The sequence below is a fragment of the Notolepis coatsorum genome, assembly GCF_963971535.1.
Source record: "Notolepis coatsorum genome assembly, chromosome: 9".
Lineage (NCBI taxonomy): Eukaryota > Metazoa > Chordata > Actinopteri > Aulopiformes > Paralepididae > Notolepis > Notolepis coatsorum.
In genome coordinates this window covers 135,041,144-135,057,423 of record NC_140173.1, presented here as the reverse complement: position 1 = coordinate 135,057,423, position 16,280 = coordinate 135,041,144, and the positions used below count along the sequence as shown (strand labels likewise).

The 16,280-nt window shown below is 45.9% G+C and overlaps 1 protein-coding gene across 1 annotated transcript in view; it reads left to right on the top strand.

Annotated features, from left to right (window-relative positions):
- The window catches only part of LOC311233928 (glutamate receptor ionotropic, delta-1-like), a gene marked incomplete at both ends in the record, with an annotated part of 834,874 nt that extends 819,166 nt beyond the window's left edge, over nucleotides 1-15,708 (top strand). Inside the window, 3 exons of the mRNA XM_084320981.1 lie at nucleotides 1,949-2,115; nucleotides 12,442-12,682; nucleotides 15,265-15,708. Of these exons, the coding sequence (XP_084177107.1) occupies nucleotides 1,949-2,115; nucleotides 12,442-12,682; nucleotides 15,265-15,708 (852 nt within the window). The remainder of the gene's footprint in view (nucleotides 1-1,948; nucleotides 2,116-12,441; nucleotides 12,683-15,264) is intronic.
- Nucleotides 15,709-16,280: the final 572 nt, after the last annotated feature.

Below are 16,280 nucleotides of genomic sequence, written 5' to 3'. Positions count from 1 at the left end.
TTTTTTTTTTTTTTTGCAAGGCCCCCCTTCCCGCGAGGCCCTGTGCGACCGCACTGCTCGCACACCCCCTGAGACGGCCCTGCCTGGCAGTATTGGCCTGTGGAGGCATGTTCACCGCCATCATGATAATGGCAGTGAATTCTCTGGGGAGGTGAAACGGGCGACATTGAACCAACAAATGCTCTAGGTCCGGTGAGCATGAACGGGACAGAATATTTACCTCCTTCGGATTGACCCAGTTGTTATTGGTCAGAAGAAGTAGTCCTCCTCCAATGCTCTTCCCGGACTCTTCTGTACGATCTGCTCGAAAGACTGAGAAGGACTCGGACGGAGATATTATGTGGTCCAGAGTGGATGCTTTGAGCCATGTCTCCGTAAAGCACATAATATTGCAATCTCTCACGTTCCGGTCAAAACAGACCCTCGCTCGTAGATCATCGATCTTTTTCTCCATGCTCCGGACGTTTGCCAGCAGGATTGAAGGGATACCTGGGCGGTAAGGAGAACCTTTCAGTCTCTTCTTTATTCCACTTCTGCATCCTCTGTGTTTACGTTTGGTCGCACAGCCATTTCCTTTGTTGTTGTCGCGCCGAATCTCCGGTGGCCAGCCTTGGCAAAAAGTGTTGTTAAACCCTTCTTTCAGGCCGGAGTTTAACGCAATCAATGACTGGCGATCGTATATCGTCGATGCCAGTGTTGTTTCTATAAAAAAAAGTACTAAAAATAAACACAATAACAAAAAGTATGCACAATCGCTGCTGAGCTAACCCGACGGCGACCAGTGTTGACCGCACCATCTGTGATTGGGGCAGAGGACAGGGAGGAATGTATTCAGCAGTGGGGTGGGGAGGGGTAGAGATTGGGGCAGAGGACAGGGAGTAATGTATTCAGCAGTGAGGTGGGGAGGGGTAGAGATTGGGGCAGAGGACAGGGAGGAATGTATTCAGCAGTGGGCTGGGGAGGGGGTCAAGGGAGCAGGTTGTGGGTTTGGATGAGCTGATGAGTTTAGAGATGAGGGCAGGTGGAGCAAACAGGGAGAGGCAGCATGGGGGGGGGGGGGGGGAGTAGGTCAAGAGGGATGGAGAAGAGAGGTGCAGGAATAGGGGCTGCTGCGTCAGGCACAGGCACAGTGATTTATTAATAGTGGTGATTTTGTCTGCAAAAAATTAGGAGATTGTTCACGGTGGAGAAGAGGGCTTGAGGGTTCCAGCTGGAATCAGTGATGATGGTAGAGAAAAAGGCAGACTTGGCAGCGGTGAGGGCATCTTTGTAAGTGGAGAGGTGGAGTTTGGAGGCTTCTTGGGTGGACAGTGAAGATGAAATCTCTGTGAGTCATTGCAATTGGCGGACCAGTCTGTTTCATTGTGCAGACCTCAGGTGTGAACCAGGGTGTAGGGATGTTGAAGGGAAAAGTGTTTTCTTTGAGAGGGACCAGTGTGTTGAGCGAGGCAGACAAGGTGGTGTTGAGGTTATTGGCGAGATCATCAGGTGAGGTGATTTGTTTAATTTGGATCTAACATTGTGTTTTATAGTATAGTACCACACAGTACTTTAGACTGACTCCTTCTGGCTGTGTAAATGTTAGTGGCAATCAGAATGGACACTTGTAATTCTCCCCTTGTTTTTAGATCCAAAGCACCTCATAGACCAGCAGTATCATGAACTCATGGATGACTCACTCACTCAACTCACTCACCTCACTCACCTCACTCACTCACTCACTTAATGGTTGAAGCATAAACTATAAACTTTGAACTTCAGCTTTAAATGGCTGTGATAAACTGTGTGTGTGTGTGTGTGTGTGTGTGTGTGTGTGTGTGTGTGTGTGTGTGTGTGTGTGTGTGTGTGTGTGTGTGTGTGTGTGTGTGTGTGTGTGTGTGTGTGTGTGTGTGTGTGTGTGTGTGTGTGTGTGTGTGTGTGTGTGTGTGTGTGTGTGTGTCCCATTCAGGCAAAGAGGGAATCCTTTGCCTTCCTGTGGGACATGGCTGTAGTGGAGTACGCGGCGCTGACAGATGACGACTGCTCTTTCACAGTGACAGGCAACAGCATGAGTAGCAGAGGGTACGGCATGGCTCTGCAGCATGGCAGCCCCTACCGCGACCTCTTCTCCCAGAAGTAAGTACAGTCACACCTGTATGCTGATAATGGGTTGACACTGTCCAGGTAAGGGTTTGCCACTGGGTCCACCCACGTGAAAAAAATAAATGTGTTGAATCATGGTGTGTGGTACTTTGGATAAAAGCATCCACCAAATGGCCTGTTATGTTATTCTGTGTGTCGATTTCCTTTTAACCCTTTTTCATGAATATCATTATTAACTTCAGTCCCCACCGTACATATTGAATATTTATTCATTTACTATTTCTTAAATTAGGGTTAGGGTTCGGGTTATGGTGCCTGTCCAGTTCTGTGACTAGGGTAAAAGGTGTGACACTTTGTCATGTACAAAGGTCTGATGACCTAATACCAAATACCTGGACCGGGCTGTACATGAAACCAGCACGTCCAGTGAGTGCTTTAAGCACAGGTCCCGGTAGGTAAGAAATAAACAAATGCGTTTTCAAAAGGTAAATGATATTTATTACATAATACAAGAGGGGAATGAAACCCACAACAAATAGACAAACAGGGAAAAGGGTAAGGGGAGAACAAACAAGGTAAGTATAATAATAAGACAATCAGTCAAACACTAAACACACAACCACATGCCACGTGGTTGGCAGTCTGGGAACCACCCAGCAATAAGATAATTAGGGATATTTACAAATAACCATAAGTGCCATAAGACACAATCAAGCTTACCTGGTTATACAAAGAAACACCACTCTAACCATGTAGCTCACAGTGTAGGATGAACACCACTTTAACCCTAATGTTTAGAGTGTAGGATGAATCACCACTCTAACCATATAGCTCACAGTGTAGGATGAATCTAAAACGGCCAACAATATACATACCCCACACAGAGTGGCAAATGGAAAAACAGGGCCAACAGTATATATACCCGACACAGGGTTTGGTCCACGCAGGCAGCACATAATTAATAGCTTACCTGTTTATACAAAGAAACACCACTCTAACCATGTAGCTCACAGTGTAGGATGAACACCACTTTAACCCCAATGTTTAGAGTGTAGGATGAATCACCACTCTAACAATATAGCTCACAGTGTAGGATGAATCTAAAACGGCCAACAATATACATACCCCATACAGAGTGGCAAATGGCAAAACAGGGCCAACAGTATATATACCCCACACAGGGTTTGATCCACACAGGTGTAACGGGTGTAAAACTCACTCCCCAGAGGCATCCAAACTGAGCGCTTAGGAGGGAATTCCTTTCTTGGCGCAGCGGTTTGTGATGTCGCCCGCAGTGCGGACGCCTGGGGTTCGACTCCCACTCAAGGCATGGTCGAATTCGTGGCAGGGGCGAGTTGCCTCTGTTACACTGGTGCCGTGACCCGGATGCCTTGGGTGGTGTGAGTTTAGGGGGGGTGAGTGTAACGGGTGTAAAACTCACTCCCCAGAGGCATCCAAACTGAGCGCTTAGGAGGGAATTCCTTTCTTGGCGCAGCGGTTTGTGATGTCGCCCGCAGTGCGGACGCCTGGGGTTCGACTCCCACTCAAGGCATGGTCGAATTCGTGGCAGGGGCGAGTTGCCTCTGTTACACAGGCAGCACATAATTAATAGTCCACACACACAGTGGCAATTGACATAAAAAGGCCAATACAATAATACACTCAATAGTGGCAAACGGAGGCAACCTCACTCCACTTGGTCACTGGCAAATGACACAGTGAGGAGCTTTATCCACCCGTCCCTTGAGGCGATTGCCGTCAGCTGCCACCCATCAGGCAATCAGCACTCTTCAGAGGAGGGACGAGCGGCACCTGGCAAAGGGAAAAAGAAAAGGGAATTAGTACAATAGTACCAAGACACACACCACATAAATAACATAATATTACCTATACTAACCTGATGTTCACATGGTGTCACAAATACAGTAATAATGATAATGACCAACCCACGTACGTCACACACTTGTTGTTCACACGCTTAACACATTGAGTGCCACGGACGAGTTTTGTCGTTAGTTCATGCCGACCTTAGGTGATGTACAACCTTAAGTGATGCTGTCCTTTTTTCAGCACATCGCCTGCTCCACGAGGGGGAGGAACACACTCGACCATTGTTACACCCCGTTCAGAGCCGTCCGCCATTGATGGGTGCTGCAAGCGCGAGCGATCACGACTCCATTTTTTTAATCCCTGCATACAAACAAAGATCACGTGACGCCGTCGTGTCACGTGAGACAAAAAAGTGGTCTGACGAATCAGAGGCCACGCTCCAGGATGCGCTCACAGACACGGACTGGGACATGTTTCAAGGAAGCGCCAGTGACGTCAGCGAGTACGCTGATACCGTTGTGAGCTACATAACAACAGTAGCTGACAGTATTGTCCTCACGAAAAAGGTGCAGGTTTTCCCAAACCAGAAACCTTGGGTGGACAGTACTATTAGAGCAGCCCTGAACTACAGAGTACAAGGCTTCAGTCTACACTCTGCGCAAGGCTGTTAAACTTGCTAAGAGGACATATGCTGATAAACTGGAGACACAAATGGCACAAAACGACACAAGAGGCTTGTGGCAGGGACTGAAGACAATAACTGACTACAAAGTCAGCGCCCCCTCAATGGGGAGCGACGACGCCTCTCTCGCGGACAAACTCAACTCCTTCTACGCTCGGTTCGGTGTAGACAGTGTCGCCGCTAGCCCTCTGGCTAGTGACGTCACTGGCGCGCCGGCTGTTGTGGAGGGGGGGGGGGGGCAACCGCGGGGGGGCGGGGGCGCTCTCTCGTTGTCGGAACACAGTGTGAGAAGAGCATTTATGCAGGTGAACACCAGGAAGGCTGCTGGCCCAGATGGTATAACAGGACGCATACTTAAGTCGTGTGCCAACCAGCTTGCCCCGGTGTTCACCGCCATATTTAATCAATCCCTGGCGGAGTCAGTGGTCCCTGCCTGCTTCAAGATGTCTACCATCATCCCTGTACCGAAGAAACCCTCCCCAACATGTCCAAATGACTACAGACCGGTGGCACTCACCTCTGTGGTCATGAAATGTTTCGAGAGGCTGGTCAAGGACCACATTTGTGCCTCCCTCCCCAGTGATATTGACCCTATGCAATTTGCATACAGGACAAACAGGTCCACTGACGACGCGGTCTCCCAGGTACTGCACAGCACTCTCTCCCACCTTGACCGTCAGAAGGGGGGCTATGTGAGACTGTTGTTCATTGACTACAGCTCAGCGTTCAACACCATAGTCCCCACCAGACTGGTGGACAAGCTGATCGAGCTGGGTCTGAGCTCCGCCCTGAGCGCCTGGGTACTGGACTTTCTGAGTGAAAGACCCCAGGCGGTCAGGGTGGGGGGTCAGACCTCCAACACCATCACCCTGAGCATCGGGTCCCCCCAGGGCTGTGTTCTAAGCCCCCTGCTGTACTCACTCTACACACACGATTGTGTGGCCAAGTTCAGCTCCAACTCCATAGTGAAGTTCGCAGACGACACGGTGGTGGTGGGGCTGATCTCGGACAACGATGAGAAGGCCTACCGGGAGGAGGTTGAGGTACTGGAACGCTGGTGCCAGGACAACAGCCTGCTCCTGAACATTGGTAAAACCAAGGAGCTGATCGTGGATTATAGGAGAGGACAGCAGGAGACACACACACCACTGATGATTAACGGGGCTACCGTGGACAGGGTGAGCAGCTTTAAGTACCTGGGGGTCCACATCTCAGAGGATCTGACATGGTCAACACACATAGACACAGTAGTAAAGAAAGCGAAGCAGCGCCTCTACCACCTGAGACAGTTAAGGAAGTTCAGAGTATCGGGGAAGATACTCCAGTCCTTCTACTCAGGAGCTGTAGAAAGCATCTTGACCGGAAACATCACTGCCTGGTATGGAAACAGCACGGCACAGGACAAGAAGGCCCTACAGAGAGTGGTGCGCTCAGCCGAGTGTACCACGGGTATTGCGCTACCTCCCCTGCAGGTTCTATACAACAACAGGTGCAAATCCAGAGCCTGCAGAATAATGAAAGACCCCCACCACCCCAATAACAGCCTGTTCCAGCTGCTGAGGTCAGGCAGACGCCTGCGAACCCCAGCTACTAGGACGGAGAGGCTTACGCTCAGCTTCTTCCCCCAGGCCATCAGAGCCTTGAACAATGAACATTGAGTGCCACAGAACACTGAACTATCCACACACAAGCACACACGAGCACACACACGACACGCACGCTGTGCACGCTCACACACTAGCAGCCACTTTAACACGAGCGGGCACACACTCACGCCGCACACACGCACACTTATTGGATTCTATTATATGTTGTACCACTGTATTGCACATCGTCGCGGGCAAGACCACCCGCATTTCATTGTATACTTGTATGCCGTGACAATTAAAACTCTTGACTTGACTTGACTTGACCTTTGAGTGCCCCCGACGCTATATAGCGTTTGTTTGTCTTTTTTTTTTATTGGCGATTTGAATTCATATTTCATCAATCGAGCCTCGGGTTAGTGCTGCAGAGTCTCTCTGAGCTCAATTTGGAAGATACCGCCCCCTATCGTCTCTCCCTGTGTAACTGCACCCCATTACTTTACACTGACGAAGGGGGGGTGGCCAGTTTCCTCATTTTACTTTTCCCTCAAGCCAACTGAAGAATCCATTGTGCTCGCCGGCCCGGAAAACACGTGGATTATGTATTTACAGTACCCAATACTGTAATCAATAAGCGTGATCGATATTTGGAATGGCGATCAGGAATTGGAATAATCTTTTTGGATAACATCTGATCTCAGGTAAGGAATTTATTTTACCAGTCTTAGGATAATCAGAGCTATTTTCACCTATATATAAGCGTTTGCCCTATGCGTGTGTGTGTGTGTGTGGCTGTGATCGCTGATGAGGAAATGAGAGAATCGATTTTTCAGCCCGCCTCTATAGCGTGCATATGTACACATATACTATCGATAATCTAGCGTTTATTTGAAAACGATTCATAAATAGGCCGAAAAATGACAACGTGTTTGTGTATGCCAGAATATTCCAGTAAATGCCTTTTATCACGGAATCTTTATATTTTCCTTGAAAACAAGGGCTTTTCAAAATGCTATAAAATGGAAATGAACCGATTAAAAAACAATCCGTTTCGACAATGTTGACTGCAAACAAGTCATTGATAAGCGACAGGCAGATTAGACACATAGCCATAATTTAAGACAGAGATTATGCGTTCACAACGCTATCATTGACGTGGGTGCTGGCATTTAACCATGCTTTACCATGTTAATGGCCGGCACTGAACGTGTTAATAGTGATTGTTTTAAAAAAAACAAACATGGATTATTGTAATGTGAGTACAAGATGTGATACTGAGCTACTTTTTTGCCATATACATCAAATCTAGCCAACCCTATCCACAAACACACGTTAAAAAAAGGCTTTTTGACCAGAACTGCGACATGGGTGACTGGAGGGTTAAGACTAATATTGGCCTTGCCACAATCCCACAGGAAATATAGTAAATTAGGAGAAATCATTGATAATGAAACATTGGTAATTGCAATGTTAATTGATATACAGTAGAAACAATAATCTTTGTCATTGAAAATGAAAGCAAAAATGAAAAGGAAGAAAATAGTATACATGCACCAGCATACATCTGAATCCATACAAGCTGTTATTAATGGTTGACTGATATATCGGGCCGATATTGGCATTACCGACCATCCACCATTACTGAGAAAGCCCAAAATGGCGCAGCATACAGCCACTTTGTCTTGCACTCCTCAATGACCTAGCAGCTTCTTGCCTATTTTAGAGTTTTTTTTGTATTGCTTTTACCTCTAAAGTAGCCAGCAACCTCAAGATATGACAGAGACTCACTACTGAACATAATAGATTTGGCGATAACTTACCCCAAACCGGACTTTCTCCAGAAAGAACCCCCTGTTCACCTGAACTGCAGCGGACCCATACAACGCAGCCGTACTAAAGCGCAAGCAGTGGAGACGAGGGAAGAGAGCTGGTGGGGCCCTATATTGCCTTCTGCTTCACATCCAATCTCTGGATAATGAGCTGGGCGAGTTGAGACCAAGGATCTCCTTCCTGCAGGGAATGAGGGACTGCAACTTTACAGATTCATGGTTGACCGAAGAAATCCCAGACCATTCCATCATACCTATGGGGTTTTCCATGTATCGTGCGGGCCGGTCTAAAGAACTCGGAAAGGCAAGGGAGGGAGGTGTATGTTTCATGACCAATTATGCTTGGTGCCATGCAAGGGAGGGAGGTGTATGTTTCATGACCAATTATGCTTGGTGCCATCCAGGATGTGTTCATTAACTAAAGTCCTTTTGCTCTCTGGAGAGGAGAGAAGCCAGCTCATTAACATAAATGGGTCAGCAGTCAACAGTTCCTTAGTGTTCACTGAGAACATCACATGGGATGAGCACACCGACCACATGGTGAAGAAAGCACAGCAATGCCTCTTCCACCTCAGGTGGCTAAAGGAATTCAGCATGGGTCCCAAGATAATAAGGGCCTTTTACAGAGGCACAACTGAGAGTATCCCTACAGGGTGCATCATTGCCTGGTATGAAAAACTGATCTGCCATCAACCGCAAAGCACTGCAGAGAGTCAGAGCGGACAGCCCAGAACATCAGCCAATGTGAGCTGCCCTCCATCCAGGACATAATACACAACAGACGATGTGTCAGAAAGGACCGCAGGATTATTAAAGAGCCCATCCACCCCAACCACACAACGGACGATTCCGCAACCATAAAGCCCAAACTGCTGCCTGCCCACTCACACACACCCACATGGATGTCAAGAGATTTACACAACACAAAATCACAAAAACAATCTACATGCACATTTACTGGGGTATGCCCCCATGCGCACATTGCTCACACTACTACACACATAATTGATTACTGTACTATAGTTGAAGCTGTACTGCACTATATTTGGAGCCATATTCAGAGCTACTGTACTTCAACATTGTCTCCTGCTGCTACTTTATACTATTTGTATTGCTCGTATTCTTTATCCTATTTCTATTTCTTATCTTGTTTTATTGATGTTGCTGCTGCACGGTCGAGGAACCAAGACTAAATAATGTCACTCTTGTATGCTGAAAAAGGTATATACTGACGTGACAATAAATAATCAGAATCTTTCACAGGCTCAATTTCAATACTAGAGCGAAAATGATGGTTTTATATGAAACTAGATATTACAAGGAATCAGACTTTCCATTGAAGTTTTTACAAATTGGACCATTTGAACAACTTCGGGGTGAGTGTTTTACCAATAAGTGGCCATCATTTTATGGTTAGGTACTGTTGCATTTATCTGATAATCATCAATAATGAAAGGTAGAATTCATCTTTCAGAGGTGTATTCAAAAGTGAACAAGCAAAGCAACAAACAGGAAAAAAGTACATTGCAACGGGCAGAATATACTGTAGCCTGGAGACGCTAAGACATTCTACCAAGAACAGAAAGAAACAAGCAACATCACTGGTAAATTATAAGCCAATGATATAGCTTCTTCAGAAAATAGAATCAGAGAAACAAGACTACGTTCAACAGTCCTTCGTTTTAGAACACAGACTTCTGCCTCCTGACAACAGGTGGCTGTTGTGAGTCCATAGGAATTTGATGACATTCCCTTCTGTGAGCACAAATATGATTGCCTTGTGTTAGCAAAAAACTACCAAAGTCTCACAGTACTATAGAATGCGTCGGAGTACGAACAATTTGGGATCTTAAGTTCAGCTCCATTCATTTGACTGGCTGTGATATGTAGCTATAGCGTAATAGTGTTACAAGCTGGCTGCCTGGTAACATTAGTAAACAAACGACCCTGTCAGTCACTCACTATTTCTCTTTTTTCTCCCTTGTGTCACACACACACCCAATGGACACACCAACTATGGACTTTCCTTGCATGATCTAACACTGCCTTGTAACAAGCATTTGAATGGATTGAAAATGCAGACAACCATCCATTCAAACCAGTCAATTTCGGAACCTGAAACATTGCCGCCATATTTAAAGCTGTTCCAAAGCTGTAGGAAACATAGAGGTTTAGTGGAGGATACATATGTGTCCTCATGCGGAAGTGTTTTCCAGAGATCTCTGACAGGCTGTTAAACATGTAGAGCTCCTCCCACAAACGGCACTTAATTTCAACCTTTATTTAAAATGTTAAGTTTCTGAGGTTTCCCTCAGTTACAGAAACAAACAACAATCATACACATACAAAACGGTACACAATAAAGCAGCAATATTCACTTTAAAATGGCCCCTGAGTGAACAGGGATGTTCCATTTCTTCTAACCTATGCTTCGCACGTTCGTTTCCTCCACATCTTCTCTTTTTCCCCGTGACGTTTCACTGGGGAATCGAGGATGAGACGCAAACACACATGACTGTTTGGATTGGACCCCAAGAGAAATGTTTGCTAGCGTCCGGAAACATGGGCTAAGTGAGTCGTGTAATGCTTCCCACCTGCAACGGCAAAAACAATTTAACAAATCTTTTATTCCACCTGGCACTTTTCAATGGCAATCTAGTTAGTTAAATATCAATTCAGGAGGCAGTGTGGCGATATCAAAGTTATCTCAACAAAGAATTGTGATACTTAAGTGGCAATCCATATATGACATACAGTACAGTAATACTGACCAGATAATCAATGGAGACACATTCTCCACCTCATTTTGCCCTTTAGATTAAAAAGCGCCAGTTTGTGGGTCAAATCATGTGCAATACATTTTCAAAAGATATATTGCCTAGCCTCTAAATCTATAGCCATAAAATTGTCTGCCAAGTGACACGTAAAAATCAGGTCAAGTGTCAAGCTACCACAATAGATTCCTACTTTAGATTAAATTCTTTGGCTAGCCCACAAGTCACACACAATGTCATTATGTTGGATTTTAAAGACATACAGTAAACCAGGTCAATAATATTGTACAGTATGTGGAGCAATATGGTGCTGTGGTGTTTCACTCTCTGTGGTTTTACTGCAGTGCATCTCTTTCGCTGAAGGTGGGTGTGTGGCAAAAGTTGTGCCAGCTATGTGTATGCATGCATGTGTGCGTGTATGCAACTATGCATGCATGTGTGCGTGCGTGTGTGCATACGTGCACACACTTGCTTGTCACTCCCGAAGAGGTTGAATAATGACCGTGCCAAACGACATCCTCCCTAGTGAGAGAGATTCACTGTCTCGCTTCTGTTTCCAGTCAGCCACCATCATTCTTCTTCACTACATCCATCTCCTCTCTTTTCCTCTCTTCCCCTCCTCTGTTCTCCTCTCTTCTCTTCTCCTCTTCTCGTCTCTCCTCTTCTCTTGTCCTCTTCTCTTATCCTCTTCTCGTATCTTTTTTTCTCTTCTCTTCTCTTCTCTTCTCTTCTCTTCTCTTCTCTTCTCTTCTCTTCTCTTCTCTTCTCTTCTCTTCTCTTCTCTTCTCTTCTCTTCTCTTCTCTTCTCTTCTCTTCTCTTCTCTTCTCTTCTCTTCTCTTCTCTCCTCTCCTCTCCTCTTCTCTCCCCCCTCTCCTCGCTGCTCCATGTTGGCTAACTAATGAGCTGACTGGAGCATTTGCACATCTCTCCAACAGGGCTTATTCAACTTGATATGCAACTTCATTTATTTTCAAGCTGCTATTATTTGCCTTTCTTTTGTTTACGCAGAACTGGTCTCGTAGCTCTTGTTAGAGATTAGTAATTGATGCGACAAGTCAATGCCACATCTTTCCTCTTCCTTTTTTTTCTTTGTTATACAGCACACTTCAGCGCTAATCGTTCTTCTGGGTATGGTCATCTTCAATGAGCTTAAGAGTCATTGCTATTACATGAACTGTTTACATGTTAGAGGGGGATATTTCAGTCTGAAATGTTTTTGTTTCGATTTGAGACTCTTGAGTCAGTGAGGGTATTATCTCAGCTAATTCTAGTCAGGGCTGATATTGGACTGTCTTTTATGTAATCCCCCAGCGCAATTTTAGCGAGGCACGGATATTACCATAGTCATCCATTATTTGTGTCCTGAATTAATTTACTTAGATTATCCAGGACAGTGTTGTTTTGTCTCTCTCTATTTTCCATGTCTTGCCTTCTCCCACTCTAAATGAGTTAAGTGAAGCTACGGAACCAAGACGAGGGAGCGACTGGAAATATCGGGATTGATGGAACTTGTTCATACATTTATCAATGGTCCATTTTAATTATTTCCAGAGAAAGCAGCCCTTATGTGAACAAACCACCATCATCTTTCTCATTGTCTCTCCATTCTTCTCACTCCGTCTCTTGTCTCTCACCCGTCTATCCTTTCCCCCCCCAGAATCCTGGAGCTTCAGGAGAGAGGGGACCTGGACATCTTGAAGCAGAAGTGGTGGCCTAGGAAGGGCCGCTGTGACCTGGACAGCCACGCGACATCCCAGCCAGAGGGGAAGGCCCTGCGGCTCCATAGCTTTGCCGGGGTCTTCTGCATCCTGGCGGCGGGGCTCCTGCTGGCCCTCCTGGTGGCCGCCTTGGAGACATGGTGGAACAGCAACCCCTGCCGGAGAGAGCAGCCCAAAGAGGTGACCACTGACAACTCGTCCGGCCAGGGCTCGGGCCCAGGCCCAAGCCTGCTAGCCCAGAACCGGGTCGTGGTGGCCGCCACGGGCCTCCCGTTCCCGCCAAGGCCCCGTTCCAGACCCAGACCCCCGGGCCCCCCGGTCCTGCCCAGAGATGCCACTGCCACACTCTACTTTATGGATCCTGCAGGCGCTGACGCCAGCCCCGATTTAGTAGAGCTGCAGTACACCCAGTTATAATAGGTGTGCCCCTGCCCTGACGATGATAGTCCGACCATCATGTGATCTATTCATTCCTTCTCATGTTGGGAGAGAGGTTGGGGTGTTTTTGGTAGGGACTTCTCTGAGGCTCCTCTCTCAAAAATAGGTCACTGTGATTCTCTCTCATGTGGATTTTTATCAAGTGGAAAGTTACTTAATTACCCGCTTTATGGCTGAATAGATTCACTACCATTGTCATTATGATAATCGCAGTGGAAATGACGACAGCAAACATAGCGCGATAGTGTGACAAATTCAAGACGGCGTACCGTAAATTGTACATCTGGGTCGATCTCATGTTTCAGTTGTACAATCACTCTCTTTAGCTCATCCATTCAGTCTTAATGCTTTCGAGCTCTGACTTCACTTGATTGCAGTCAACTGGGCAGCCCATCTGCGTGATGCGTTCCAAACAAACTAAGGCTTGACATGGATCCGTAAACTAAAGTGTGAGCAAAACAACAGATGATGCATAATCTAGGCCTTGACATGCCTGTTTGACTTGACAGTCCAATAGTGCAATAAGACCCACTGGATGTGGCCTATCCTGAGGTCTGTTGACATACAGAAAACCCAAGCTCTGCCCAAATGAACGCGTATGTGAGAGTTTGTGTTACTGTGACCGATCTCAAGTTATAGGATTCAGTCTTTTGTGTATAGCAGCTCTCATAATAGCCGCATATTGCTGTCATTATGAGAAGCATGATTCATAAAAAATGTACTGTTTGATTCTTGTTGGAGTATTAGATAGTACATGAGTACATTTGAATGTTATTGTTGTCGAGTACTCCATTGCCATTGCGCTGGTCGACATTTCTTGAACTGCTAAGAGCATCTGTGGTACTTTCCCACCTCTCTGACAGCATGAACCCATGTAGACATTATGACAACTCTTTCAGGTGAAAACATATTTAAGTCTATACACCTATAAGCCATTTTACTCAAGTGACATCTTATTGCAATTATATGTCAATGTCCAGATACAGGTACCCTGTTGGTTATGTCTGGTTGTCTGTGATCTCCGGCAGGTGACTAAGGACTACAGTCTGGAAAGGGTTTCTGGTCCATTGACATATAATGACATAACAAGCGCTTCACCGGAAGGGAGGCGGGACATATGGACAGACAGAGAGAGAGACTGGGAGGAGGCAGAGGCTCTTGACACAGGTCAGGAGAGGCCTGGCGTACTGGGTCGTCATTGGCTGTGCCAGACAGGGGTGGGGCATGGGGGCCGGGTGGGGTCACTTCATTGGTCATCTCACCCCCATGGTCTCTGCTGTTGATTGCCGTGTTGTCTTGTCCATCTCCAGAATGGCCATAGCTTCCATGGATGCATGGCATGGGGATCGGACGGGATGGTATTACAGTATGGAGGGCAAGGAGCAGCCGAATGATGTAGAAGTATCACATTTAACATAGGAGTTGAATTCACCTGGGAACTAAGAGTTATTTATTGGGCTTCTCCTTCTCTCACATGTGTCGACCCATTAATGCCTGATTCTGCAAAGAAAGGGGAAAAGGATTTAGAAATGTCCCTTTTTCCTTCCTTTGGGTCGCATTGACTCATGATGTGTGATTCATTGGCATTGTATGTCCATCAGAGCCTGTCTTCTGAAAATACAGATGTTCTTCATACAATGGGGTTACAAAGGTGCACCTTATTTGACGAGACAATAAATGAACTCTATTGAATGAAGAGACATCCCGGTTAATGCTCGTTTGAAACATGCATACATTACCTTTGCACAATTGCATGCCGTAATTTTTGACTTGAGTTTCAGAATGTTTTATAAAGGTAATGCCTCTACGCCATAATGTCTTGATGTCCACTGTTTGAAATCATAGCATAGTCTTGATCTAGCGTTTGGGTTACTTGATTGATGCTGAAGTTAATGGACATGTCATTGCAGCATAATTCAAAGTGACAATGTAATGGAAACGAGAGAGGAGTGTTTAGCTTTCCTAACAGCATATTGATTGTTTAAGTAGACTGCATTGCATGAAGCTAATGGGTCCTGATGTTAAACCAACTGTTAACTGAAACTTATTTCTCCCTGTCTCCTACTTCTCTCCTGACATTATCTTCCCTCCCCATTCACATCTTTGCTCCTCTCACTATACTACATACTACTCACTATACTCCATACTTCTCACTATATTCCATACTATACTCCATACTTCTCACAATACTTCATATTTCTCACTATACTTCATACTATACTATACTGCGTTAATTCGCTCTTTCCACTAAACCCGTCTCCACATCCCTATTTCTCCCACTCCACATCCCTATTTATCCCACTCCACTCCATCTCTCTCTCCAGGGCAAAGAGGTGAACCTGGAGCAGGTGAACCTCCACCAGCGTTTGAGCAGCCTCCTGGACGAGGATATGGCCCACAAGCAGCTACCAGGCCAGTCTATCGAGATCTCTGCCCTGGACATCGGCAGTATGCAGCCCAGCCGGTCCCTGGAGGCCTTGGCTGCACGGGACTACCCAGCCCACCGGGGGGCGCCGCCGCTTTCCGTGACCACATTCCTCCAGGAGGGTCATGGGGCAGGAAGGACACTGGGCGTGGCCACTGGCAGGACCCTGCCCTTGCCTCTCAGCAGTGCCACCATGCCCTCCATCCGCTGCAAACACAGGGCACCCAACGGGGGGCTGTTCCGCCAGAGTCCTGTCAAGACGCCCATGCCAATGTCCTACCAGTCAGTGTCCGGAGGAACCATCCCAGAAGCCATTGAGCCAAGCCACGGGACGTCCATCTGAGCGCGCTCACACGGAACCACATGACCGTCAGACACTCAAGCTCCACCAACTAGTGGAGCGCTAGACAAGAGGGCTTATGGTGAGGAGTAATATACATAAAACATGGACAACAGACTTTTTATTATAAGTGAAAAGGAATTGATTGGACAACACAGGAATGTCAAGAAGACAAGACTTTTATGTACATATTTGTAAGTAGAGAGAGGCAGAAAGAGAGATAGGTTAAAAAAAGAAATAAAGAAAAAAAGTGTATTTTGAATATTCTCAAATGTTGAGTTAAAAAAAACTGATATAAAAGTATTAAAAAAAATTACTGTTTGAATGGCTTTGTAAATTTTGTTCTAAATGAATAAAGGTGACAATTCTTTGTGGTTGTTTTCTAAGTGCCATGTTCAAAGATGTTTTCTTTCAAATGAACATTTACCTGAATGTACTATTGAGAATTAATTATGAAAAGACATTTCACACACTTCAAAGACAATGAAATAATTGATCTGTTTGATATGAAAAATAAATAAATAAATAAATACAAAAGATGACAGAAAAATATTGAGGCATTGTCTATTCAAGAT